This window comes from Melospiza georgiana, chromosome 13 (assembly GCF_028018845.1).
Source record: "Melospiza georgiana isolate bMelGeo1 chromosome 13, bMelGeo1.pri, whole genome shotgun sequence".
Taxonomy (NCBI): Eukaryota; Metazoa; Chordata; class Aves; order Passeriformes; family Passerellidae; genus Melospiza; species Melospiza georgiana.
Window position 1 is genome coordinate 4,953,164 of NC_080442.1, and position 26,670 is coordinate 4,979,833.

A 26,670-nucleotide genomic window follows, 5' to 3' on the forward strand; every position below is an offset into this window, starting at 1 on the left:
TAATAATGTCACAGCCAAAGAAAACACCAGGTTTTTTTTGTTGTGGTTTTTCTTTCCGGTTGGTGGGTTTGGATTTCTTCTAATAAAGGGAGGCTTCCTAAGCAACTACAGTCTATAGCATGGATTAGCAGTTGTTATTAAGGACAGAACTGGCAGTGATGTGTTGTAAGGTATCCTAATGCACTGCTTGGTTTTATAAAGAATAAGGAACCCTTTAAAACTGTAATTGCATTTTTGAGAAAAATAGTTATGGGCTAATGGCTTTTCAAAACCTCAGTGTAAATGACACACATCCCTTACAAGGCACAACTAGATACTTAGATCAGCCTCACTGAGACAGCCTTTATCTGATTTAAAACAACATAGAAGGTATTCAAACTTGGCAAGGCAAAAAGCCTCAAGGCAGGATTCATTAGCTAAAATGTAAAGTAGTAACACTGTGAAGTGGAATGGACCTGAGAAAATCCATACTGGTGCCAGGGGCCACCTCTGAACAGTGAAGCCACCTGGCTCAACCAAACACCTGCAGGTCATGCACAAGGTGTAAGGTGCAGAGCCTTCAGCAGTGTCATATGCACCAGACACACAGGGGAGCAATGATTCCTAAAGTAAAGCCTTCCTTAGAAGGGTCTTCAGAAAATAAATGGTGAGAAAATGGCTGCTTCCAGAGGACAGTAACCAAAACTGTTGAAACTCAGAGAAATCAGTAGTCTTTAAAACCCTTTGTCTTTACAGGAAGTGAAAATTCTCTACATAAACAGAAAGATGTGACACCTCAACAATATTGTTGAAAGCTTCTTCCTTAAGGCCTTATACCCACAATTCGCATTCCTGCCTTTTTTCAAAGTGGCAGACTTGTCCAAATCCTGGGTTTCCTCATCCAAAAATGGTGAGTGACCAGCGAGCAGAGAAAGTAACAGCTGTAAGGGAGTGGCCATGCCCTGAACAGTGTGTACAGTTATGGACAGATGGGTGGGAATGGGGAGCAACAGCATGGAATGACACACAGTCATTCACACTTATCTCACAGAGTTTAAGAAATGGCTGCAATTATCAATGAAGTCCCCTAAAGTCATCTCAATACAACTGCAACACCTGAATCTTTATGCCACTATGATCAATTGACAAACTCCACCAGTAAAAGGACTTCAACCTGAATAAAAATTTGGTTTGCTCAGTTTAAAGCTGCCACAGGAGACACCAGGCACTCTTGTGTGCTACGTACTCTTGCATTTATGGGATTGTCTGAAGCCCAGCTGCCATTTCAACACATCTGAGATTGCATGGAGATACTAGAGGCTGCTCCTCAACATTTAGCTTAGAGGAAAGTGTTGGTGGTGTGTCTGTGGTCATGTCAACTTCATATCATAAATGAAAAAGAGAAAAAAAAAAGAAAAAAAGGGTGTAATGGAAGAAAAGAAGAGTAGGGGGAAAAAAGATGAATTAAGAAGCAAAACAGCAGCATTAAAATTTCCATTGTGGAACCCATGTAGAGTGAATTCAGATAAAGCAAAACTCCATTTAAGCCATGATTTGACTCACAGTGTGTCAGCAAAGTAGAATGAAAATCTGTCTCATTTCAGCGCATTACAAGCTAGAAGGCTGTAATTTCGAGCAGAAGTAATTAATAAGAGGTTAACACCAAGTACCCTATTTATTTTTGTATGTGCATCACTTTTGTCTCCCCACAAGTGATGGGTATCAGAGATTAATGATGCACAGATTTTTCTCCTGTGCATGTACAACACGTCTGTAAAGGACAGAGCTTTGCAAGTACTGACAACAACACATGTGAATCTCTGCATGTGCACTCTGCTTGTAACCTCTGAAAATTTGTCCTGTACTGAAATTGTTATTTGACCTAGCTTTGGTCAGAATAATAGAGGAGACTGACTTCACTATACCAGGATTCCACAAGAACACATTTCTTACCTAGCCTAGTAATCATTTAAATGGTAGGGAAAAAACATTCCCAATGTCCTCCCCCTTCAAAAACCTCCCAGCAAGTTAAGCCTTTATTTCATCAAAATTAAAAAAAAAAAATTAAAAAAATCAAAATTAAAAAAATCCTCCTACTCACACTGGAGAAGCTTTATATCTATTAGGAGTTCCAGAGTCAGAAGAATCACCACCAATACTACACAGGCTACCAGGAAACTGTTGAGACTTGCACTGAGCAAAAATACCTGCCACACAGCTGCTCGTCTCCCACAGCACGGTTTTAGCCAGTTAGATCTAAGGAAATAAAATTAAGGGAAAAACAAGAAAAGAAAAGAAGAAGTAGTGAAAAAGGAAAAGAGCTAAAGAGCAGTGAACTCAAAATTGTAAGTTCTGCTGTTATGGATACACTCAGCAATAATGCACAAAGACTCTGCAAAGTTCACTTTCACTGGATTCTTTTACTGAGAGAAATGTAAGAAAAACCTTCAGCCTGGGACCTCCCCAGCTCTGGAGTGCACTGGTGTGTACTGAGTCATGCAGCCCTAATTATCATACACACATTTCTGCTTCCCTCCTGTCTCACTAGTTCTCATGTGCTCTTATTTTGACACACATGCTGCATTCATTTACCGGTGAGTACCAAGGCACAGCAGGACTCTGCTGTTTAGAAGCTAAAAAGTTTTTAAAAATAATTTATCTGCTACTGAATTTTCTGGCCATGCACCTTTTCCCTGCTCTACTATGAGACAGATCTGATAAGGGCTGCAACAATCAGTCCATGACATCATGGAAAAGAACAACAGGAATCTGGGAAGCACCAAAGCAGCAGCTCAGTGACTGCACAGCTACACCTGACAGCAGCAAAGGCACAGTTTGGCAGTGGCCAGGCTCTCTCACTTGGTTACTTGTCCACCTCTCATCAGCCTGTCTGTGGATCAGGCCAAGAATTACCTTGCCAGAGTTTGGGAAACAGCCTGGTTTGGATGAGGTCACCCTTTTTCAGCGGAAAAATAAGGTTTAGGCAGGATGCAGGAAGCTGTGAGGAGGCTGAGCTCTGAGGAGCAGAACTCAGGAGGGGAGCTGATGAAGCAGTACACGTTGCACTACTGTTGTGCTAATGCAGATACACATTTACAAGAAGGGTGTTAAATATTTTTTTAGGAGTACTGGTAATAGGAATAACAGTAGCATGGACTCCAGATGCATGAAGTTCCATCCCGATTCTGTTCATCTCCTAACTCCTCCCCTGAGTATCACATCATCTCTCATCACACTGCTCTGCAAGGTTCCTGTACTGGCTCACCTCAAAGTTCAAATGGGATGTTTGCCTGACACTTCAGAATTTCAAAGCACTGTAAATACCCATTAGGTAATGAAAAGCTGACATGATTTATTAGCCAGGGTTTAAAAAGCTGCAAGTGTGGTGCAGTAACCCCACTGTCTGACTAAAATATCACAACACAGAAATCAGAGGTGTACAAGAAGATATGGTGATACTGATCAATTCCTAATAAACAGCTCTAGACTCAGTAACTCACACTATAATCAAACACTTGGAAAAACATCACAAAATATTATCTGACATACTCACAAATGAGGGAGAAAGCGATGCCAAGCAGTGCTCAGAGACTTGACACTTTCAAGCAGCTTCTCAGAATTAAGCACATCAACAACACTTGGAGTCAGATTGCCTGATTGCCTGACTGTAAAAGACCTCCTCAACTGACTCTCAAAGCTTCTGAGAAGATTTGACAAGTGTTACTATCAACCTTGCCCTTAGGTTAAACTTTGTTATGGCTCCAGCCTGAATACAGAACGCAATAGATTTCAAAAAGGTTGTGTTAAAACATAAGGCAAAAAAAAGGCATTAGGATAGGGGCCTTTTTGCCAGCTTGATCTTTTAATGGCTTTTATTTTACATATCTCAAAACAGGGTAATTTGTTTTTAATGCAACTATGATTTTAGGCTTAGGACTGAAGTTTTTTTAGATATTTCTAAAAACAATGAGGGGGGTGGCTCTGTTTAAACAGAACAGGCTTTAGTTCTAGTCTCTGCTTACATTTATGTTCCCTTTTCCAAAGGACCCATTATGCCAGTATTTTAATATTGCGGGGCAGCTTTTCCTATTCACAGAATCATCAGTAGAGGGCCCAAGTACCTATCTCTAAAAGCTCTGCAAAGTCAAGATTTTGAAATATACCAAATGCACCAGTAAGAATAAACCAACTGTAATACTAAGCATACAATACACATAATCATGATAATTATTACTCAAGCTGCTAGTTACTTATAGAATCCTAAATAACGTGGCATTAGTCTCTCTGTTCAGTATTATTACTCAATATTATTAACACCAATTCTAAAAAGCTTCTGGATGAAACTACCAGTTTACAATTGATAAAGCAATCAGCTTAAGAGGTCAAGTGGAGCTCATGTGCTCATTTCCACCTCTACCATACTCATAAAATATATAAACTGTTTTTTCAAAGACACAAAAGGATTTGAAATTTAAGCACTAGAGAACCACCTTCAGTTCTGTATCTAACTTGCTACACCCAGGTGAGCTTGTTACCACCTGCACAGCCCTGTCTGCAGGCTGGCACATAAACCAGTACCCTGACCCCTAACACACACACACACCCCTCCCCTCTGGAACCTGTTCTAGGAGTGCAGTCTCTCTCTCTCCCCTCTGATGGGCAAGGGCTCATCTATTCACAGAAATCTGGGTTTGGAGAAAAACAAACCCCTACCAGAATTAGTGTGGGTTTGAACTTACCTTCCAAATTCTGGCCATTTCACCAGTGACACTGCAAAGCCACACTTGAAATTTTAAGCTCAGATTAGAAAGGCAGCTACACAGAATTTTCAAAAAACCCAACAAACCAAAATATAACTTACACAACTCATAAATTTATGAAGAGATTTCATACTAATCATAGATAAGTAAAAGACCTTTTCCCCTCACTTCAGCCAAAAAAAACCCAAACCAAACAAAAAAAACCCAATTGCCAAAAACCCACAAACTAGCAAAAAAGTCCCCTATTCTGTTCAGCGAATAAGCACACATTCTATTGGTGTCCTGACTGTGTTTGCTTGAATTCACACACAAGTGTGACTTTGGGAAACATTCCTGCATGATTTCAAACAGGTCAATCAGGTATTTCAGCTATTTTTTAAATATCATTTACCTTTCTTGCAATGCCTGGATGAAGTAAATAAACGTACTAGCACAGGAAATTTTTAATTGTTGGTGACATTGAGCTGTAAAGCTCTGTTCTGAGACATTAAAATATATTTAGTGGAATTTTACCAGGGGTATTTTTTTTAAAGATACTTTCACACATGGCTTCATCCAAAACCAATCTGTCATCATCCTGTTAGCCTTACTAATAAACAGCTTGGGAAATACAGAACATAAGGCAAAACTGGTAAAGGTTGAACATATTTGTCTGGTAAGGAACCACTACAAACAGTTTTTTCAAGCTGTTAACAGCTGTCACTGTTTCTATTTTCTGGCATTGTAAACAAATACCCCAAAATCTGCATTGTACCTTACCCTGTCTTTTTTTTTTTTCCTTTCTTTTGGCAAAACAGCAAGTGTTTGCACCTCACAAGATGGTTATGATCAGAAAACAGAAGGATGGATGAGATCCAAATTGCTATCTGAAGGAGCAGAAAGGCCATGGTCAGGAAGTGGCAGGAACACAGGCTAAATAACAAACCAAAATGTGCCTGAGCCAACACAGACAGCAGAGCCTCACAGCAGGCTGCAGGGAGCAGCTGGAGCCCTGGGGCAGGAGCTCCAAGGAACACACACAGCTCTCTTATGGACTTCTACAAGCCTGGTAGAACTACAGAACTTGAAATATTGACAACACTCTCATCTTTTTACCCCTAAAACTTGTACTATTTCAAACCCCATGGAAGACTTCTTGGAAGACTCCTGCAAAACTCTGCTGCTCAAATGGCAAGAGAGATTCCTCCATTTTTCTCCCCAAACTCACCCAAGGCCAGTTCATACACACTCATTCTTGTGCCAATATTATTCTTTGCTTGATTAGGTCTTTTCCCCAGCTGGCAGTCTGTCCACAGTAGTGGCAGCCACGTGTGGAATTCAATTAAAGCCCTGCTTTTTGTGGAACAGACACTCAGCCTCTGTAACTACCCTAGCAGCCTCTTCTGCTTGTGAATACAGACAACTGGAGCAGGAGATAATATTTTACAATAGGCTTAATTAAGTAATTACATGAATGCTTCCCAGCTCTATTTGAAATACTTGAAGCTTTCTAGGATCATCTGTCCTTTCTTTATAGGTGTACATCACACCATTTGCTCATCCTGTGATTATCTGGCCTTTTACTCCTCTCACTAGAAAGCTGCTAGTCAGATTTTGCCTTTTTATGCTAAAATCTTTAGTGCAATATAGCATCAGCCTCAAAAACTCCCTTTAAGAAACATGGGAACAGCCATACTAGAATATACTGACCCAAGGCTTGGCACCCTGTCTCCAACAGTGGTCACTAGCAGAGGTCTCAAGATGTCTCAGAATACAGCAAACAGAAATCCTTCCCCTTAACATTCTCACAGAATCCAACTCTTTTCCATTTCGTCACTTCCTGAGACAGATGTGTTTTCTCAGGCTGTAGTCAGTGACTTTCTCTTCCACAAACTTGTTCAACCTCCCCTTGTGGGGATAAGCTGCTCTCAGCCATACATCCTTCAGAAAGCAGCTCCAGGCATCTAGTGCCCTCTGTGCCAAGAGCAAACTCCTTTTGTTTCTTTGGAACTGGGCTTTAATCTATTAATGTACCTTAGAGACTGTATTGGGAGGGGGGTGTGTGGGTGTCAAACCTATTTTAACCTCTCTGTGTCACAGACTTTGTATTATCAATCAAATCTCAATCAGCCTTCTCTCACCCAGCCTGCAGAGTCCCAGTTTACATTAATCTCCAATGGAAGATGTATCAAATCTTTGATCACTGCTTTCCTTTGATTCTTTTCCAGTTCTTTTATAGCTACCATATTCTTTCTGACAGGGATCAGAACTGCACTCAAGACATGGACAAAGCTTGGATATACAGAGAGGCACAACAACAGCCTCTTATTCTCTGCTTTTTCCCAAGCAATCCTAAGATCTGATTTGCTTCTACACTGCTGCTCAGCATTTAGCTGCTATTTTTTTTTACAGACCTACCTTCTAGACAAATACTCCTCTTTTCCACATTTCCTCTTTGTCCTATGGCTTATCCATATTTCAATATTTGCCCCAAGTTATATCTTCCCCAATTTACACAATTAATTCCACTGTCGAGCCAGACAAATTAGACTCATGTCATTTCCAGTCTCCAATAAAGAGCTTTGCAAACAGTGATTTGTGGGTTACAAATGCTACATTTCTATCCTCAAAAACTGTCTGGGAAAAGCAAGTTCTGTTGGAAAAATACAGTAAAATTTCCAAACCAAAAAACTCTTAAAATCGCTGAGCTAGAAAATTAATTCTTTGTCTTACTTACAGCACTGCTCTCTCTACCAATTGATAAAATACATGGGAGGGACATACTCAAAGCACTGATATAAACACAGTAATGAACTACTCTGGAAAACAAAATTTACCAAGAGAAACACTTAAAAGGCTGTACAGAAACAGACATTTCTAAATCACTGAACACCTCTAACATAGCCCAAAATTTCATGTTTTCTCTACTGAAGAGCTGGGCACCTCAGCTTCTGTTGAGCTGACTGCTCCTTTCTGCTGCAGTGCAGCTCTGTTTTGGACCACAGCACCAAGAGCAGCAGTGACAAAGTGCTGCACAAAGAACAGATCAGCACTACAGGCTCATTCACTGCATCCTCATGGCAGGATATTGCACCATCTTTCTGGATTCAGACTATGACTGGCAGCTAAAACTAAATTACAACTCACTTTTGTAAATAGGAGTTTGCTTGCTACATGAAATAGTTGTGCCCTCCACAACCCCTGCACTTTATCTTGGGCTTGAACCTCATTATTCACCATTATTCCAGATCCAAGATCTGCAGAGGTGCAGAAAACTTTTCAGAAAATGGACTATTTTTAATTACACCACCAGATAAAGACAAGAAAAGCAGAAAACCAGAGAAATGTGATAACTTATCTTTTAGATAAAGCACCTTTAAGTTTTGTAGAAAGCACAAGTAAAATACCTCAAAAAATCAAAGTAACATCTGAAAGATTAATCTGAAAAGCAAAATAATAGCACCTACTTGGTACAATTACAGAAGACACACTGAAGGAACAGACTTTTTTCCCCCCAGGATGGGTGAATACATTTCCCAGCAGAATCTTGTAACCAGTTAAAAATGAGAGTTTCCAACTCTTCTCTGTGTTAACTTCAGTATCTCTGTAAACTTCTGTTCAGTTTTGGTTTCCCTTCCTTTCTCTCTCTCCTTATGGTTTTCTTTGATATTCCCACTGTTTAATGCACTTTCTAGCTGTGACCATACAAATCTAAGGCTATGAACAGATGATCATACATAAATTATTAAATTAAAACAGCCTATTTACAGCTAATGTCAAATGAGTTGCATTAAATGTGAAGTCACAAACTTTACAGTCTGATCTGACCTGCCCCACCTCCTCACTGGGATTGGAGCCATTCACAAGGAACAAGGCCATGAGAAAGAAATGACACCACATCCATAAAACCAGACACATTCCCAACCAAGCCAGGAGGTGGCTGGATAGTATTTTACTTTGGTAAACAGGGAGAGTATTTTACTTTGCTGCTGGGCTTATGAAGCCCAGCTCTGCTCCTAAATTTCTCAGGGCATCAGTTGTCATAGATGCTTCTAAAAGGAACAAGCCACCATTCCCACAAGGCAGCTGAACACACTTAGCCAAAATGCATTGGTATGCCCAAATGTAAGCTCTGAACTTTCTTCAGAGAATGTGCTCTACAGCTGGGAGGTGTGGAGGGCACCTGCTTATTTCCATTCAGACTGACAAAGCCACAAAAGAAGTCTGAGTGAAGGGAGAGATCTCTGCTGAGGAAAAGAATGACAGGCCTATTTCCATGTTTAAGACTGCAAAGCTTCTGAAATGGTTATAGTGAGAGACCTGTGCCCTTTGGCACAGTGAAGAATTGAGTTTCAGATCACAAAAATCTATAAAAATGCATATTTGAACTAAACTGGTACTGACTCAGCACCAAAATAGCCTGAGGATTACACCTGCATACTTAAATTAATTTTCAAGTGCCTCTTTTGCTATGCAGGGTATTTTATGTTACAGTTGTAGCGTACTTATATAACCTACTCGAAATGTATTTCCCCTTGTTTGCAGTAACAGCCTTTTGGAGAAGTCTCATAAAGTCCAATTTGGGAAAGCAATTAAAGGCAAGAGCCTTCCCCACATCTTGCTTCCTGAGTACCCCCCAGAATACCTGCTGAGCTCAGATCAAGCAGGTCTCTGCTGATTACAGAGCACAGGTTGAAACGTACTGAGCTGTTAATAAATGGGGCCTTATATAAAACCTTCCAAAGCCTTCAGCAGGGAGCATTCTCCATGGCTCCCTGGGAAGGGCTCTCCCAGGATCCCAGTGACAGAGGAGTAGCTCTGTGCTCAGTGTGACACCCAGGGGAAAAGCAGGCACAGAGCCAGGGAGGGCAGGCCCCAGTGCCCAGCCCATTTCTGTCCCGAGGGATGTTAAACACAGAGTTATCATTCCTGGCAAATGCACCCTCCTGATCAGCAATCCAGCAATTGTACCTCTATCCCCTCCTTCCCACACACACCAGAAGTCCACCCCAGCACTCTGCTGCCCTCACTGCCCTCTGCTGCAATTCAAGCTTTCAAGCTTTTTACTTCTTGCCTTGAACATCATGGAGATCAGTACCAGGCTGCTCCCTTCCCCACTGAAGGCTCTTGGAAGCTCCCCTCAAAGTCTCTTTGTCTTGTGAAACACAGTTATTCCAATCAGTACTCCACAGCAGGTTTTCTGAGCCTCTAATCATTCTCACTGCCTTCCTCTGGATTCTCTCCAGCTGACCCAAATCTTTCATGAAGAATTTAGTACAGCAGTGCACCTACAGCCACTTCAAGTCTGAACCAGGCATAAGGATGACTTCTAATGTCCTGTAGGACATCAGTGCTACATAATCTGACACTGGGCTATATTTGGGCACATGCTATGAACTGATTAGGATCTTTTATTGCAATGAACCTGGAAACACCTTTCTATGAAAACAGGAGCAGTATGCATATACTGTGCACATTACCAAAGACAACATTCTCACATCAGCAAACGACACAATGCACATTACTGGGTGGCAAGTACACTCTCTGCCCTGCAATCAGCAGTACCAGCCATTATCTCTCAGTCAGGAGATGCACAGTTATTTCCAAGAGTCACAGCAGCCAACTCTCAGCATCCTCAAACACCTTTCTCAAGGAGCTTTCACCAGACTATTCTGCTTGTCTGACAGGCCAGGTATTTCAGCTGTTTTTTCCTGAGATAAAGCTTCCAGACTGTGGTCAAACAGTACCTATGAACCACTTAAAACAATAAAACAGCTCTGAACCAGCCCAGATTAGTGATATTAGAAAAGGTCTCTTCCCTCCTGTGACAATAATTTTACATAGAGTTTAAGGACAACTGGCTGCACTTATCCAGCTTAAGGTTTGCTGTTTAACAGGTCATGAAAGTCCTGTAACCTAAAACTAGATGACAAAAATCTGCCCTTTGTACTTACCCTTCTCTTTGGTACTCCTCATCCAAATTTGGCAAAAGCTGGGACCCAGCCACAGACAGATCAAGTGCAGCTAAAGGTAGATCTCGATAAGCAAAATTGACAAGCTGCACAGGAGCAATGCTTTTGGTCTCTTCTTCCACTTGTTGGGAAATGATCTCAACTTCTGAAACACTGCCTTCAATTGTAGGCCTGCAAAAGTAATAAAGACACATACACACAGAAACAAATAGAAAGAGCAAGCAAGTAAAAGGTAGTTAGAGACAAGAACTTCATGGAATCCTAAAGAGCCAACAACTTCAAAGGCCTCTGCAAGGTCATTGAGGAGGTGTTGTCATTAAAGAGGAAGATCAAATCTCTCCAAATTTCAGTAGATCTCACTGTAATCAACAGAAACCTCACACAGGAGAACAACTTTCACTCTGCTGAATCCGCTTCAGAAGCACTAAATAGAAATGGCTGTGTATAAACAAATAGAGAAAAAATGCACAAGCCCAAAAGGAAAATATTGATGGAAAACAGAAAGAAGACATGTAACTATGCCAACTAAAAACTCACTGCTTTTTAAGTTAGATTGGTGAGCAGTGAATAGCTAGGCCTTTTAATTACTCTATACAAACCAACTGTTAGCTACTAGGTGCAGTCAGACCCCTCCTCCAGCAGATTTGAATACTGATTCAAACAGTTTTGATGGATGGCAACTTTGTTACACTCACCTAAAAAGGATCATTCTGTTACAAGTTATTTCAAAATAGTACTGAAAGGGAACAGTGATTCAGGAGAATTATGGCCTCCTCCATAAAGATTATCTTAAGTAACCTTATGCACAGCTTCTAAATCTGATCAGGTATTCTTACAGCAGCCCACTATCAATAATGGGAACTCCATGCAGCTAAAAACAGTCTGACAATGTGTATGTCTCCCACATTTAGAACAAGATACGACTTCTGTAGGAATTTTAGCTGTTAGCATTAGTGCATGCACAGCATGACGTGGCTCAGGAGACAGCCTGCATGTCAAGGGCTGATCTTTGCAGCACCCAGCAAAGCTGCTTGCCCTGTTTGATTCCAAGGATGTGCAAGCACAAACTTATCCAGCTTTCTTCTAGGGGAGCCTGGTAACTTTGGAAGAAATCTCAGGCTACTGTCGGAGGTTTACAGCAGGTATAAAGATACTCTTAACTACTCCATAGTTAAAAAGTTCTTAGCATCCTGTGTTATTTGACTGCCATTGGCATTTTATTTTAAAGAAGCTTATTAAAATCTTCCAGCAATTTAAGCAACCTTTTTAGCAGTTCCTTTTTTTCCCCCCAAAATAAGAGGCTACTTCAGAAGATCACTTAACTGGTACATCTTGTATAAGGATATCATTTAACAATGTGGGTGAAGGAACTAAAGTTCTATGCTGAAAGTTTCCACTGATCTGAGTCTTACCATTAGACTAATTCTTTCAGATGGAAGACATTATTCTTGAATGAAAAGGAACTAACTGCTGCCAGAGTTACCAAGAAAGTAACATGCTGTTATATGTAGAGTATTTGGCAGGGAAAGGCTGCAGCTGTGCCATACTGTGGCAGAAAAAGAAGGTAAAAGGAAGTACTATCTGAACTACCTAAAAGCTTTTATTTTATTCATGTCCAACTAATAATGGAAAGTAATGAGATTCTTTAACTTCCAACAGAACTGCATTCTTCTGTAAACAAGAATCTTCTGATTCTGAAATCAGAAACACAGAGGTAAAAGCTAATTTTAGCAAGAATTTTCTTTGCTTTTCACTTTTAATGCCATCCTGTGGACCTCTCCCTTTGTAAGTCCAAGCTGGTTCAGTTTTGCATGAAAGAGCATGCAATGATCCAATTTCCAGTAGCATAAAAGAAACAGGAAATGGGTTGGTGCAACCTTCCCTCTCCCAACAATACTGAGTTTCTTATTCTCAGACAGACTATATGACAAATAAAGGCTGATCTGATTGAAAAGAAAAGCAAACAGACAGATTTGGTGGCAAGAGAAATAAACAGATCTGAAAATAACATAACATACTAGTTTTCAGCCACTGCTGTTAGTAAGGCACATCAGACATGCTTACAGCATCATCCATGGAGTTTCTGCTAACTCACAATCTTTAGACAAATAGAAAACCTCCAGGATGTCACATCACTGTCCTCCAGGTAGCAGCCTGTTCCCTTTCCTTTAAAGTAATTTGTATCACATGGTACTTACTGAGGATTGGTCATGTTGGAGGATGCAACCAGATCAGCAGTGCTTCCAATGTTTAACTACTTCCAGCTGCTCTGCATTAAAGCTCTAGCTTGGCAAGATTAGGTCTCTGTGAGAAGCAAAACAAGGTTATCTGAAACACAGCTGACAGAAATCCAAAGGGCTACACTGACTTCTGTTGTCACGTTGCAAATGTGATTAACAGGTTCGTTCCCCTCCCATGATTCTTTTTCAAAGTATTTTTATTCCAGGATAATTCCTCCATATTATGGAAGCTGTAAAGTTACAGTGCATTTACTTTTACACAGTGACATGTACATAATTCCATAAGAACAAGGTCATGTTTCAATCCACCAGATTGTTGAGAAAATAACCAAGATCAGAGGGGGAAGGGGATTTTCAGAGAAAGCTTCAGGAGCATAAATTCTATTGGAAGACAAATTTTTACACATTCTTTACACAAACTTCATTGTCAATGAAGTTTGGGGGTTTGTTCTCCATTTTTGAGTTTGAACTGTTCTTGACTCCCTTTGCCATCTTAGGCAGTCTCTTCCAAAAATTAAATCATGTCATCAAACATTCTAGATGGGCTGTTATCAGGATAGTATTCTGATCAACAAAACCCAGTAACACATTTGGAAAAGGCAAAATCTCCACTTGTCCTGTACCTGGAAGCAATGCACAGCCACCAGAGCAAAAGAGGACAAGCCTGTGAGAATGAAACCTACTGATACACAGGTTTTGGGAGCAGGAAAAACAAGGAATACCACACAACAAACAAAAGCTCTTAAAAATCTTGAGAGACCTTGTGAAGCTATTAGGAAGATTAGATGCTACAAAATTTTTAAAAGTAACAGAAAAACAGACTCTAATTTTGATTAAACAGAAATAAATACTGGCAAATTGGAATTGCTTACAATAACACCAATAAGCATGAAAAATGCTCTTATACTAAACTTTACCCTAGCATCACTTACAGGCTGAATTGTTAGTCAAGTATTTACAGTGGAGACATACAAATGTAGCTACATTAAGATCCTTAACAATCACATCATACAAAAAAGTAAAATTGAACTTACATCTTTTGTAGAGCCATTTCCAAGGCTTTATTCCATGTTTTGTAATTTTACAAAAATGCAAAATGTAGCCAATGCATTTTCACATTTTCCAGATAATGTACCTGAAAAAGATGCAAGAAAAAAAGTTCTACACTGTGATCACCCTCCTCAGGTAGATAAGTAAGCCAAAAACTTAATTTCATATGAAAAGGACAACTTTAAAACAAAAGACTACACATACTTTAGAAAGACACAAACCTTCCATTTGTTTACAATCTCGGACGGAGTAAGAAGGAAATGTTTTTCAGATAAAAGCTTTGCTAACACAGCAGAAACTTGATTTCATATCCATTCAAGTCTGAATGGGAGTCTATTCCCTGGTCTTTGCACACTTTAAATTATTTCATTTACTATACCCCCTAAGGCAGCAAAATACTAAAACATTTGCCTAAATTTGTGAATATTTCAATCACACAGAGCTTTCTGATACAAACTCTTGCACCTACCAGCACAGCAAAACTACAATATAAGACTCAGACTTGTTTTGCTATGTTAGCTCCCTAACATCTCACCTTCAGCTGACATTTTTACAACACAAAACAACCCCAAACAATTCTGAATGAAAAATTTTACCCAAATCAGTTCATCTAAGCACTCAGTATGAGAAAATGGTCAAGGCATGAGATACTGTGCACCTATCTTCTGAGAGTGAGAAAACAGAATCCTGCTCTAACTGCATTTACAGGCCTGGGGAGTAAAAAGTACAGGGGGATCCAGTTGATTTAGGAAATAGGAATAAGACTGATGGAAACTGGCCTCAGAGGACAGACAAATGTACATGTGGAAGCTTCTTAACCTTGTAAAACCTCATCATTTGTTCAGGAGACAGCACAGTGCTGGCAACCCCAGCCTCACGTCCAAAGGGGACTTAGAAAAGAAAGCAGTGACACAAACTGTACCTCAGGATTTTAAGAATCTTATTTTTTATATTAATCCTAAGATTCTGGGGAACGGGCCAGGACACAAACATGAAATATTTGTCCCTCCTTTCTCTTGCTTTCCCAAAGCTGGAGCACATTTTTATTTAAGCAGAAGAGTGTTTTCCAGCTCAGAATTGTGTTTCCAGCTTGGCATGTAACTTTGAGATTGTCTTTCAGCCATTAGCCTTCAACCTTAAGACTCTTCCTCAACCCATCAATTTTAAGTTTCTTCAGATCCTGGGCCTAATGGATTCTGGAATTAAAGGCCTTTAGAAATCTTAAAAGTATCCTCTAGTTTTCTAGAGAACGTAATGTCAATGAAAATACAAAAGATTCACAACATTACAATAAGAATGGGAGAAAGTACAGAGAAAAGTCTCATAAGAAATTGTTGGCATCTCTTGAAGCTGAGGATTTCAATGCATCTTCCCAATTATGACTCTGTGAGGCCCATAAATATGTTTCTAACTAGGAAGGAGAGTGAAAAGTTCTTTAGACCATTTTTGGTTTTCACATAATTAGCAGTACAGAACCAAAAGAAACCAAACTAGACTGGTACTAAATCCAGTTATTAGACAAATCAAACATCTGGAACCAAAGATTTCATTCTAAGAACCAATAAAATCACAAATATATTTGTGAGAAATCTCTCTTTTGTCACTCCTGGAAAGTATTATGGGCAACCTTCCAGACCAAATGCAATAAATGTATATGAATTTATGGCTTTACAGTGTATGGGACGGGCTGGGGCAGAGGCAGCAGCCCCAGGGCAGGCCAGCGCCCCCTGCCGGAGCTGGCAGCGCTGCAGGCAGAGCTCGCCCTGCACAGGGAGCAGAGTCCAGCGCCAGCCCGGGATCGCTCCGTGCCCCGGGGAGCCAACAGGGACAGGGAGAGACGGGGACCGAGCTCCTGGAGCCCTCCTGGAACGCACAGTGCAAACGTGAGTAACCGCTGGGAAATTACTGATGGGTTAGCTCAGGAGACAAGTCAGCAAGTGCAGTAAGAAGACAAAAGAGATGTAATAGGTTGTGTATATGTATCTATCTATCTATCTCCTAAATGGATGACTGTGATTCATGATTCTTTCCAGGCTTCATGCAAGCAACATAAAGAAGTATCTTAATATATACTGGTATTCTGCAAAACCATTTTTTTTTACCATCCACTCCACCTCATCTATCTGTTTTTAACTTCCTTTAAAAAAAAAAATCACATTTCAGAGCAACATAAACAACTTGAAATTTCCACAAGAAATTTCTTTGCAACTGGCAGCAGGGATCAGCAGGGAAATTCTATTCTTTTAAACTTATCTCCTGCTTGCATTCCTACAGGATTTTCCTGTAGGCAAAGAGTGGAATGACATTGCTCTTCTCCCTGCCAACAAAGAGCAACTTTTGGGTATTCCATCCATCACCTGAATGAAAATTTTTCCATGCAGCCCTTTCCCCACCTAACATACTCAATGCTCAGTAGACAAAAATGCCTCATCTCTCATGGTCTCATCTGATGGAATTACTGACAGGTCCAGAGTTGTTGGCTTTTTTCCCCACTTGGTAGAGTTGAGAGTAGGCAGCACACAGCACTGGCTGAGCTGCCACGTGAGCACAGGCAATGCCCAACCCCTGAGAGCTCAGCAATTCTGCTGTTCCCTGGCTTTCCAGGGGAGATGGGGCAGCAGGAGCAGTTCCCAGAGTTTAACAGAAACAGTTTGGAAGGGAGTTCTGACAAAAGAAAGAACTGTGCCACTAGTTTCTAGTGCAAGCAGTGTAACAAGCAGAAACATTCAGTGCACTAAATGACTGATGTCCTGTCTGTACCAAGAGGACAGTGCAATCTGATGGGAAGCTGATCTAAGCTTGCAACTGCTAGCCCAGCTTCAAACGTGTGGGATCACAGCTCTTCACCCTCTTTAGCACCCAAGGGAGTTGTAGCCCAACCACTGAGCTCTTTCTGAGGCAAGATCTTCAAACTGCTTCCAAGTGCTGTCCTTGCCTTGCAAGCCCTCCAGCTTTGCTCTGTTCCCTGCACCCTCACTACCCATGGCAGTGCTCCCAAGGCTCCTGCCAGGAGTTTTTGGGCTGGCTGTGCTGTTCCCCTCTCCTGTGCAGGGCCCTGGCAAACCCCTGCCCTCAGCTCCCCCTGTGCAGGTGCTGGGGTCATGCTGGAGCAAAGGTTCTGCTGCTGGCCTTGCCCAGCCACATCGTGCCCCAGTTCATTTGTTAATGTTTACATCGATCTCCTATTGTCAGTCACCACACCTTGGCAGCAGCTTGCTAATGGGAGATAAAATCTCGCTGAAACAACAAAAAGCATAGAACAGAGTTTGGAAAGCCTATGCTGAAGCATAGCACATGGCATACATACACTAAGCTAAAACAAAAAACAAAACTCCAATAGCAAACTTAAAAAAAAAAAATCTATACTCCACTGGTGCATGAAAACCATGGCTTTTAGCATTGATTCAAGCACAGTCTTACAAAATATGTGTCACAATGTAGTGGGCCCAGCTGGGGGTGGGGAGTAGGAAGATTATTTAATTTAAGCCTTTTGCACCAAAGTCCCTCCTAACTTGTACCCTATTCAGCTGAGCTGAAGTCAAGACATGATTCAGAGCTGTTTGCTGCACTTGCTCATGTTCTGAGGCGAATTATCATGAATCTGTAAGCTCCTGTACAAAATTCAGATGCTGACTGAAGCACCCAAGTTTGTGCCCTTGCACAAAACCAAATTCTGACATGTTCTTGTAATAAGTCTCCCAAGAGCAGCTTAAAACAGCTGGACAGGCTCAGAGTTTGCATTCAAAGGAAATGCCACAGGCCCCACTCAAGGGGACACTGATGTTGCTGCAAGGTGGAGTCTTGTGTTCTCACCAGCTCCATCTCCTTCCTCTGCCCACACCCCCATCCATCAAAGAAAAAAAAAAAAAAGCAGGATGGCTTCCCTGATACAGGTCATAGTACAGCTCCAAAAATAGCTGTGCCAGCAAAAGTGAGAGTGCAGGGCAAGGCACTGTGCACAGCCAAAGAAACAAAGCACACAGAGCAGAAAGATTTCACATCAGAAATAGTTCAAGATGATGTGCAGAGCCCTGGCCATTGGCAATATCCAACTGGAGCAAACATGCAGCATGAAATCACTGAAGAGACTCAGGAGGGCTGCTCTGGGGTTTTTTCTCCTTTTGTGTCACACTGGAGCTTTTTACTCTGAATCTAGTCCACATCAAGAAACAGAATTTTGCTCCCTTTGTGCAAACAAGTTACATTCTTATCTCAGTTTATAGGTTGAAAGCCTGATACACTTTGAAGCCTAAATGCCAATGATGGTTACTGGTGTGGCAGCTGGGCAATCCCAGAGATGAGAGGAGCTATTCAGAAAAACAGGAAGAAAAGGAATAATTTGAAATAAGAGTAACAAGAGTAGGGGACACACCTAAACAGACATGACCCCCGATGCTTTCAAAGTGAAACTGCAAGAGTGATTACACATTGAGCTCTTGGGAAATAGCCAAGCCAGATTTTTTTGGTGATTAATATCATGGATATCATCCTGAGCATCACCACAAACCTGATGTGGTCAGTCAGTGCCACTACTGCAAGCTGCATTTCCCCAAGAACTGGAATTCCCAGGTCCCCTGGGATCACAACTGTTTTTGTCCTGAGAATTTTAATTGGCTCCAATCATCTGCATTTAGAAAGTTTAATTGGTCATATATGCCAAAAGTGTTCCCTTCAGGAATCCAGCAACTTGTACTTCTGAAGGGGAAAGCCTGACAAAATTGTCAGCATGGTTCCAGCACTTCCGTGCTTTACTTTGCGTTAAACAAAATTGATTCTTCTTTTTCCCCCAACAGAAAAATCACAGGGTATGATATTAAAAAAAAAACCTATTTTGATTAAACTGACCTTCCATAATGCTTTATATAAGACAAGAATTTTATGAGGTATTAGATTTGTCAATTATGAATGCAGAGATGCCACACAGAAAACAAAAAGCAAATTAACTTCATTAATCTTTAACATTCCTATGCAGTGTCCAAAAGAAAAGAGGCACAAGAGAAGGAGCTTTTTATTTCCAAGAAAGGACATTTGAATTTTGCATCTTGTTCATGGAGGGAATGAGAGCAAAATTTTAAATACACCACACTTAAAAAAAAGAAAAGGGAAAAACTCCTCCATTGCAGGAAAGGTATTTAGATTGGGGGGGGAAAAAAAAGTCAGGCATTCACAAATTAGGAAATGGCAGATTTGCACTTGCTCATGCAGTCATAATTCTATTCCCTTGTGGAATCAAACTCTATGCTGAAATTAAGCAGAACACTGTTCAAGGAAGAAAAACCAGCATGTAATTATGTAACTAAAAACCCTCATTATTCCTAAGTGGACTCTCACTTTCTAGAGAGAAGTCTAGATGGGCCAAAAGAGAAAAATTGTCTTGTGCACAGTTAATAATCTCATCACAAATGCAATATGATCATTGGCTGAATCCTGAACATTTCAGTACTGCAAATCTGGAGTACAGAACAAATAAGAGTAGCTGGAACCAAGGCTTTAGAGGGGGATTAATGCAAAACAGACTCTGAGGAGAGCCCAGTCAAGCCCACCCTCTTCCAAGGAGCTTGCAGGTGTGCAGCACACAGCACTTCCAGACCAAAAGAAGCAGGAGGAGCTGCTCTGTTTTGGAAGGTTATAAAAAGCTCCACTCATGCTTCTTCTTTGTGCTCTCTCTTCTCATGGAAGCTGGGGAGGAGGCAGGGATTGTGCAGCAGCTCTCCAGAGAGGTCCTGTGACCTGCAAATGCTCCAGCATCAAGAGGCTTTCACCACAAGAGCTGCCCACAGCTCTTCTGGGCTCTCACTCAGCTCATGCTCCATGGTGCACACTGGCACTGCTGGAATTCATGGTTCTCACACACTCCCAGCATTCTCCAGAAAAGGCACAGGTCTGGCAGGTACTGCAGCAACTCACAGTGCTGCTAGTTCAGAAGATGCCATGGGGCAAAGAAAAGGTGTTCTCAGTTTAAAACCACAGCAAATACTGAGAGCACTATGGATCTCAAAGATATGCAAAACTTGTCCATCCACAAAGGCTATCCAAATAGCAAGCTTGCTCTTAGCTCCTCAATAAATAAAAGGCATTCCTTCAGCCAGATTATTCATTTGATCTCTTTCTCTGGAGTAATTCCAAGCATGCCATTTCCCTTTCCATTTTACAAACTGCTTGTATTTAGCTGTAATAAATTGGTGATCCCCACAGTTATCTATAGTTCCTGCGCGTGGTAGAAAAAATGCCCACAGGGATTCCCCAGGGGAAAAAGAACACCACAGGGTTCTTGAGTGCAGAGAACAATCACACAGCTAAAAGGTCCCTTCACAGATTTGTCTGGGCCTCCTCAGGCAGGGAGAGCCCCAAGCAGGCTGTTCCCAGCAGGACTGGGCACAGGGCTCCCAGCCCTTCCCTGCACAGCTGAGCATCCCTGCTCTGCTCACGGCTGGGGGACCTTGGCTGTGTGAGGTCAAACCTGCACACACAGAGCAGCACCTGGGCCAGCCAGGGCTCCAGGGGAGGGAGGAGTCCTGTGCTCAGCACAGACAGGGATGGAAGGGGCACCATGGCCTTGGGTACCTGTGGGTGCTGCTCCCGGGCTCAGCCCTGGCAGCTCAGGGTCAGTTTGCGTTTGAAATGTGCCACTGCACCTGCTGATAGGAAGGAGCCTGGCATCAACAGCTCCACTGCACTGAAAACATCTCACTTTGTCTGGTCTGGGAAACTAAATGGACTCAGCACAGAGTCCAGGGATCATTTGGATAAATTTCATAACACAGGCACTGCCTCCACAAACCGTGACTTGTTTGTGTCACAAATTCTGTTTCTCAAAAGAACACACAAACAAACCCCCTCAAACAAAAAAAACCCATATGCACACCCCCCATATGAAACCCAAAATTTGGTTTATATTTCCTTGGCTAAAAACAACTGCATTTCTGGGAATGACACTAACCCAGTCAAGTTGCATTAAACCAATTGTTACTACAGGAAGCAAATCAAGCACCAATTTAGTTTCAAAGCAGTTTGGTTTGCTTTAGTCTGTCAAGAGTCAACCCTTGGATGTTGTTTTTAGTTCTCTTTTTCCCACTCCCTGGAAGTGCAGTGAAAAGTCAAACCAGAAACCTGCAGCCACATCTTTTTGTTTTCAAGCCAAGAAAGATCATCCAGCTGCTCTTTAGAATAGTGTAGAAAAAATATGTACCCTCTAGAACATGCCAGAATTAATGTTTTTAGGTCTATTCAGGTCATCTCTGACTAGATTTGAGTTTATCACACATGAACCTAATTTTTGCAGCCTATTGATGGCTTTTGAGGGAAGAACAGAAGTTCATTTGAATCCAACAGCAAATTTTATTTGGACAGTGCTGGAAATTCACTCAGGCTTTTAACAGCAGCAGAATAACAAATCCTTGAGATACCCAGAGTACAAGGTGTGTGTGTGTCAGTTCAGGGCAATCTGTCTTAGTCACCAGTGTCTGTCACCACCTGTCAGAAGAACAGACAAAACTCACTACATTTTAATTTTCATCCACCATAAGTGCTGCCCATCTTACTTGGAGCTTAACTCTTGCCTGAGTTTCTGATCATACTCTTAGATTAATGTAACATTGAGATTGTCTTTAAGTCATTAGCCTTCAACCTTAAGACTCTTCCTCAAGCTATCAATTTTAATTTTCTTCAGATCCTGGGCCTAATGGATTCTGGAATTAAATCTTAAAAGTATCCTCTAGTTTTCTAGAGAACGTAATGTCAATGAAAATACAAAAGATTCACAACACTACAATAAGAATGGGAGAAAGTACAGAGAAAAGTCTCATAAGAAATTGTTGGCATCTCTTGAAGCTGAGGATTTCAATGCATCTTGCCAATTATGACTCTGTGAGGCCCATAAATATGATGTTTCTGGCTAGGCAGGAGAGTGAGAAGTAACTTCTTTAGACCATTTCTGGTTTTCACATAATTAGCAGTACAGAACCAAAAGAAACCAAACTAGACTGGTACTAAATTCAGTTATTAGGCAAATCAAAACAGGCATCTGGAACCAAAGATTTCATTCTAAGAACCAACAAAATCACAAATATATTTGTGAGAAATATCTGTCTTGTCACTCCTGGAAAGTATTATGGGCAACCTTCCAGACAAAATGCAATAAATTTATATTAATTTATGGCTTTACAGTGTATCTTAAAAGCAAGTATATAACAATTAGCCCACTGATGTGAAATTTATTGCTCTTCTCTTGGACAGTGTTATGCTTTGTAATTCTGCTTTTGGAAACAAACAACCCAGCTGTCTGGAATGCAAATTTATGAGCAGTTGCAGCATATAATCCTGGTGATGTACACAGGATAAACTCCACTCTAAAAACACTAAAATTCTTGAATTCTTATCTGTCTTGTACTTCAGAGGCAAGTTATCTCACAGAGGTATGGGGACACAACAGCTGTACTGCTTTTGGCTGGCAGAGTCTTTCCTGATCACCAGGAGCCCAAAACGCAACATTTAACCACCTTATTCCAGCAGGCAGAGTACTGACAGCCATTATTTAATGTATGTCTGGTGCATTTAACCAGGTCACCCTGCTTCCCTCAGCAGGTGATGGAATGCACTTACTGCAAATTACAGGCCAGCTTTCTGCCACCAAGTACTGATGGTGGGAGACTGGGTCCAAGCTGGGAGCAAGCAGGCCCAGCCCAGGCAGTCCTGGGAAGCACTTGGAGCCAAGCCCAGCCAGTGCAGCCCTGTCAGCTGGGGCAGATTCCCCACAGCAGAGTGTGAGAGTGAACACACCACAGGGACACACACACAGAGAGCCAGGGATCCCCTGCAGGAGAGTGTGACAGTGAACACACCACAGGGACACACACACACAGAGCCAGGGATCCCCGCAGCAGAGTGAGAGTGAACACACCACAGGGACACACACACAGGGCAAGGGATCCCCTGCAGGAGAGTGTGAGTGAACACACCACAGGGACACACACACAGAGCCAGGGATCCCCGCAGCAGAGTGAGAGTGAACACATCACAGGGACACACACACACAGCCAGGGATCCCCTGCAGCACAGTGTGAGAGTGAACACATCACAGGGACACACACAGAGCCAGGGATCCCCTGCAGCAGTGTGATAGTGAACACACCACAGGGACACACACACAGAGAGCCAGAGATCCCCTGCAGCAGTGTGAGAGTGAACACACCACAGGGACACACACACAGAGCCAGGATCCCCCTGCAGCACAGTGTGCCTTCCCCTTGGCTCTGAGTCCAGACACACCCGTGGCCATCAGATGTTTGGAGCCTGCCCAGTCTGACCACTGCAAACTGAACAGAGAAGGCAACAGCTCTTCCCACTGGAGCTGGAAAAGGGATAGGAAGCAAGGGCTCTTTTTTTACTAGAAGTAATTGATCCCTTAGTTATTTTGTAGGGAATACAAAAAGGATCAGTGAAGTATGCAAGAGAAGTACTTTCTGAAAATGTTAAAAAGCATTTGACCTGTACAGGCATGCAGAATTCCTTCAGAATGAAGCTATTTGCTTATTCATATAAATAGGTATTAAAACACCTTCAGCTACTGGCAATAAAATAAACCACACATGGAAAGTAGAAATGTCCAATTTATCTTCTTCCCCTCTCAAGAATACCTAACATTACCATATCCCTGCCCAGCTCTCATCTTTTTCAAACTCTGCAAGAACAGAGGGGACTGATATTCTTGTCACATGAGGAAATGCAGAGCATCACAAGCTACTGAATAAATTTCAAAGAAGATGCAGGAACACCCACCCATGCACTCCCTTTGATTTAGAGAGCAGAACTGTCAGCTTGTGCTCTTCCACTGATAGCATCAGCATCAAGATAAACTTAAAATCAACTTCTCAATTGCTAAAGGCTCACAAAGTTCACTATTCCCCAGGAAATTAATCTTATTGTGATTGAAAACTGTGAGCCTAGAACCAGCTTTTGCTGTGGGACACTAATTTGGTGCTACTGCTAACAGACTAAGAAATCCATGTTGTGCAGCCATGAGGATGCTACTCTGGGATTCAGATATAAAACTTACCTCAGTATCCCCTCAGGCTTCTGCAATGCACTTTGAACCACAGCCCTAAAGACACATGGTAAAACTACAGCCCCAGAAAAACACGAGCAAGAGAGGCCCAGAGCAGTGAGAACAGTGATATCTTACAGGCAGATAAAATATGCACCATGGTTCAAACAGAAGTGTTAATGCTCTGATGCTGTCTCAGCTGCTTGGACTTTGGTGCCTCAATGCCACAGCAGGTGCTGCCTTCACAGGACCAGAGCATGGCTGCTGGACCCCAGTTCTTCCTTTATGGAGGAGGAAAAGAATGAGGAGAGAGGAAAAAACCAAACAAAAAAAAAAGGAACTTTCCTGCCTTAGAAAAGTTTTGGGAATAAATTTAGAGGAACTGTAGTGGTAAGACACAATGACAAGGGGAAAGCAAACTGATGCATCCAGCAGCACATGGATCCCTGCCTGGGAGCTGGTCTTCCTCAAGTGTCCCCAGGAATCCCAGAGGTTCTGCCCCAGCAAGCTCCTGCTGCCACTGACAACAGGCAGAAAGTTCAGGGCAGGGACTGGCACAGAGAGGGATCTGCCCTCAACTTCTCCAGCAATTCCACGAGTAAACTTTGGAGTAACTGTTCTACCCAACAGCAAAATCATAGCAAAATGGGAAAAAACAAATAGCATATACAAACCTCTCATGTATTTTCAATTAAAAGTCATGCATGTTAATTCCTAGGCTTCTCTTTCAATATACAGCCATAGTTGTTATATTGCAGTCAGGGAGATGATGGAGAAAAGTTATTCTCATTTAAAATGCCTGGCACTTACTTCAAATCAGACTTCAGTGGCTTTTGCTAGTGTATTAAATAATTATAACATATCTATTAAAGGAGATACAATAATTTTCTGTGAACACTTCTGTCACAGTGTCTGCTGGAGAAATGTGCAATGGACGCTTATGCAACAAACTCTGCTACCCTAGAGCTGAGCACAGGCAGTATATAAAACACATGTCTTAAAAAGCTTTGTTTAGTAACTATTTTCTTCAAAACAGAAGATCATAAAGAAAACAGGAGACCCCAACCACACTGCCCCACAAAAAACCCTTTGTCCTTCAGTATTCAGTGGCACCACAGAGGCAGAAAAGCTTTGGCCACTGTGTGACCCAAGGCCATCCTGGCACCCTCCTCAGCTCTACTGCAGCTGTATCTTATTTAGTGCTTCAAGTCCCATGACCCATATCCAATAAGGAGGTTCTGTCTAATACACTGAGCAGATAAAAGGATGCTTTTCAAGCAAAGGTTATGCAACAGATCCATACTGCAATGCAAGCCCCAGAACAGAAAACAAATGTCAAGATATAAATAAAACACATTTTTGCTCTTCAACCTGTAACACCTACCAGTCACCTGCTTGTAAGAGAACCATGTCTGTTACAGCTGCAAACAGACTTTTGTTAAGATTTATCAATTCATCTTTATTAAAAATAAAAAAAACCAAACCAAACTACTTTACCAGTATATTCATTAAATATTTTTAGGATATAGGAAACCCAAAAACATGTTAAAAACAGATGAGAGCAAAGCTACATCTGTATTAGTTTTCTGGATTAAGATCATTAAGAGCTTGTGAAACAGCTCTGATAATTTTCAGAAATAATTTGTGTGTCACCATTGCACTAACCCCTCCAAACCAACCACTGTCTGTCTGCTAAACAATCTATCAAACTCAGCTGAAGACTCCCCAGCACTTTCAATACAATTTAAATAAGCTACTGAAAACATACTTCCTAACTAAACACAAAGCCCAAGACAACACAGGAAAGAGATGATAATATCTGGACCAGTATTCAAGTTTCTGACCTTTGATGTAGCATGCTGTTGATAAAAATCCTGCCACTTTCCAATAGAAAGAAAAACCTCAAGTGTTTTAAGTGTAAGTTTTTGAGGTTTTTTTAGATACATATGAAAATGTTCCAAAAATAAAATTAATTGCTTTTGAAATCTTATTTGAATCAGAAATATAAAAATCCAAATCCATACAAATTTTCCAATAAACCAAGAATATCTGTGAGGTATTAAAATGATACTGGCATCAGGTGAGAGATTTACTGCACCTGTCACTGTAAAAACAAGCACTAGAAATGAGACAATCTGCTGCAAAGACCAATACAGGATTTAAAGGGGCAATATCTTGTGAGCCTTCATTTCTCATCTTCATAGCTCCAAAACACCAGTCCTTGTAAAACATTCTCTTGTACAATTCTCACTCTCAACACACACTTTTACAGCAATGTTGACAATTGACAGGTTATGAACTGCAGAGCTCACAACACTTCAACAGTGCAGGGTAGAAAGCTCTCAGATGGTCCCAGGCATTTGCTCTCAGTGAGAGCTGACAAAATCCACTGCAAACTCCACTGCAGCCCAAGATGGGAAAGGACAACCAGAATCCTCTGGTTTTTAAATGAACAGAAATGAAACACAGACATGAACACAAGAGAGTTAGCCCATACTTTAGTTATTCACATGCTACTTAGAGACACATTAGGTGATTTAGGATGTGGTTTTTTAAAGTGAAATAACCCCTGCTCCAAAGCACTTAATCTAATCTGAGGCATTGTTTGCAGTAATAAGATCACACTCTTTTGAACAAGTGTACATTAT

General features: G+C 41.4%; 1 protein-coding gene across 2 annotated transcripts in view; it reads right to left on the reverse strand.

The window, feature by feature from the left end:
- TMEM266 (transmembrane protein 266) overlaps positions 1–26,670 on the reverse strand; it is an 80,772-nt gene that overhangs the window by 40,514 nt on the left and 13,588 nt on the right. For both annotated transcript variants that reach the window (XM_058033683.1, XM_058033682.1), the window contains exons 2-5: positions 13,965–14,065; positions 12,889–12,994; positions 10,673–10,861; positions 2,081–2,235 (exon numbers count right to left, since the gene is read on the reverse strand). In XM_058033683.1, coding sequence (XP_057889666.1) covers positions 2,081–2,235; positions 10,673–10,861; positions 12,889–12,902 — 358 coding nt within the window. In that variant the 5' untranslated portion in view covers positions 12,903–12,994; positions 13,965–14,065. The remainder of the gene's footprint in view (positions 1–2,080; positions 2,236–10,672; positions 10,862–12,888; positions 12,995–13,964; positions 14,066–26,670) is intronic.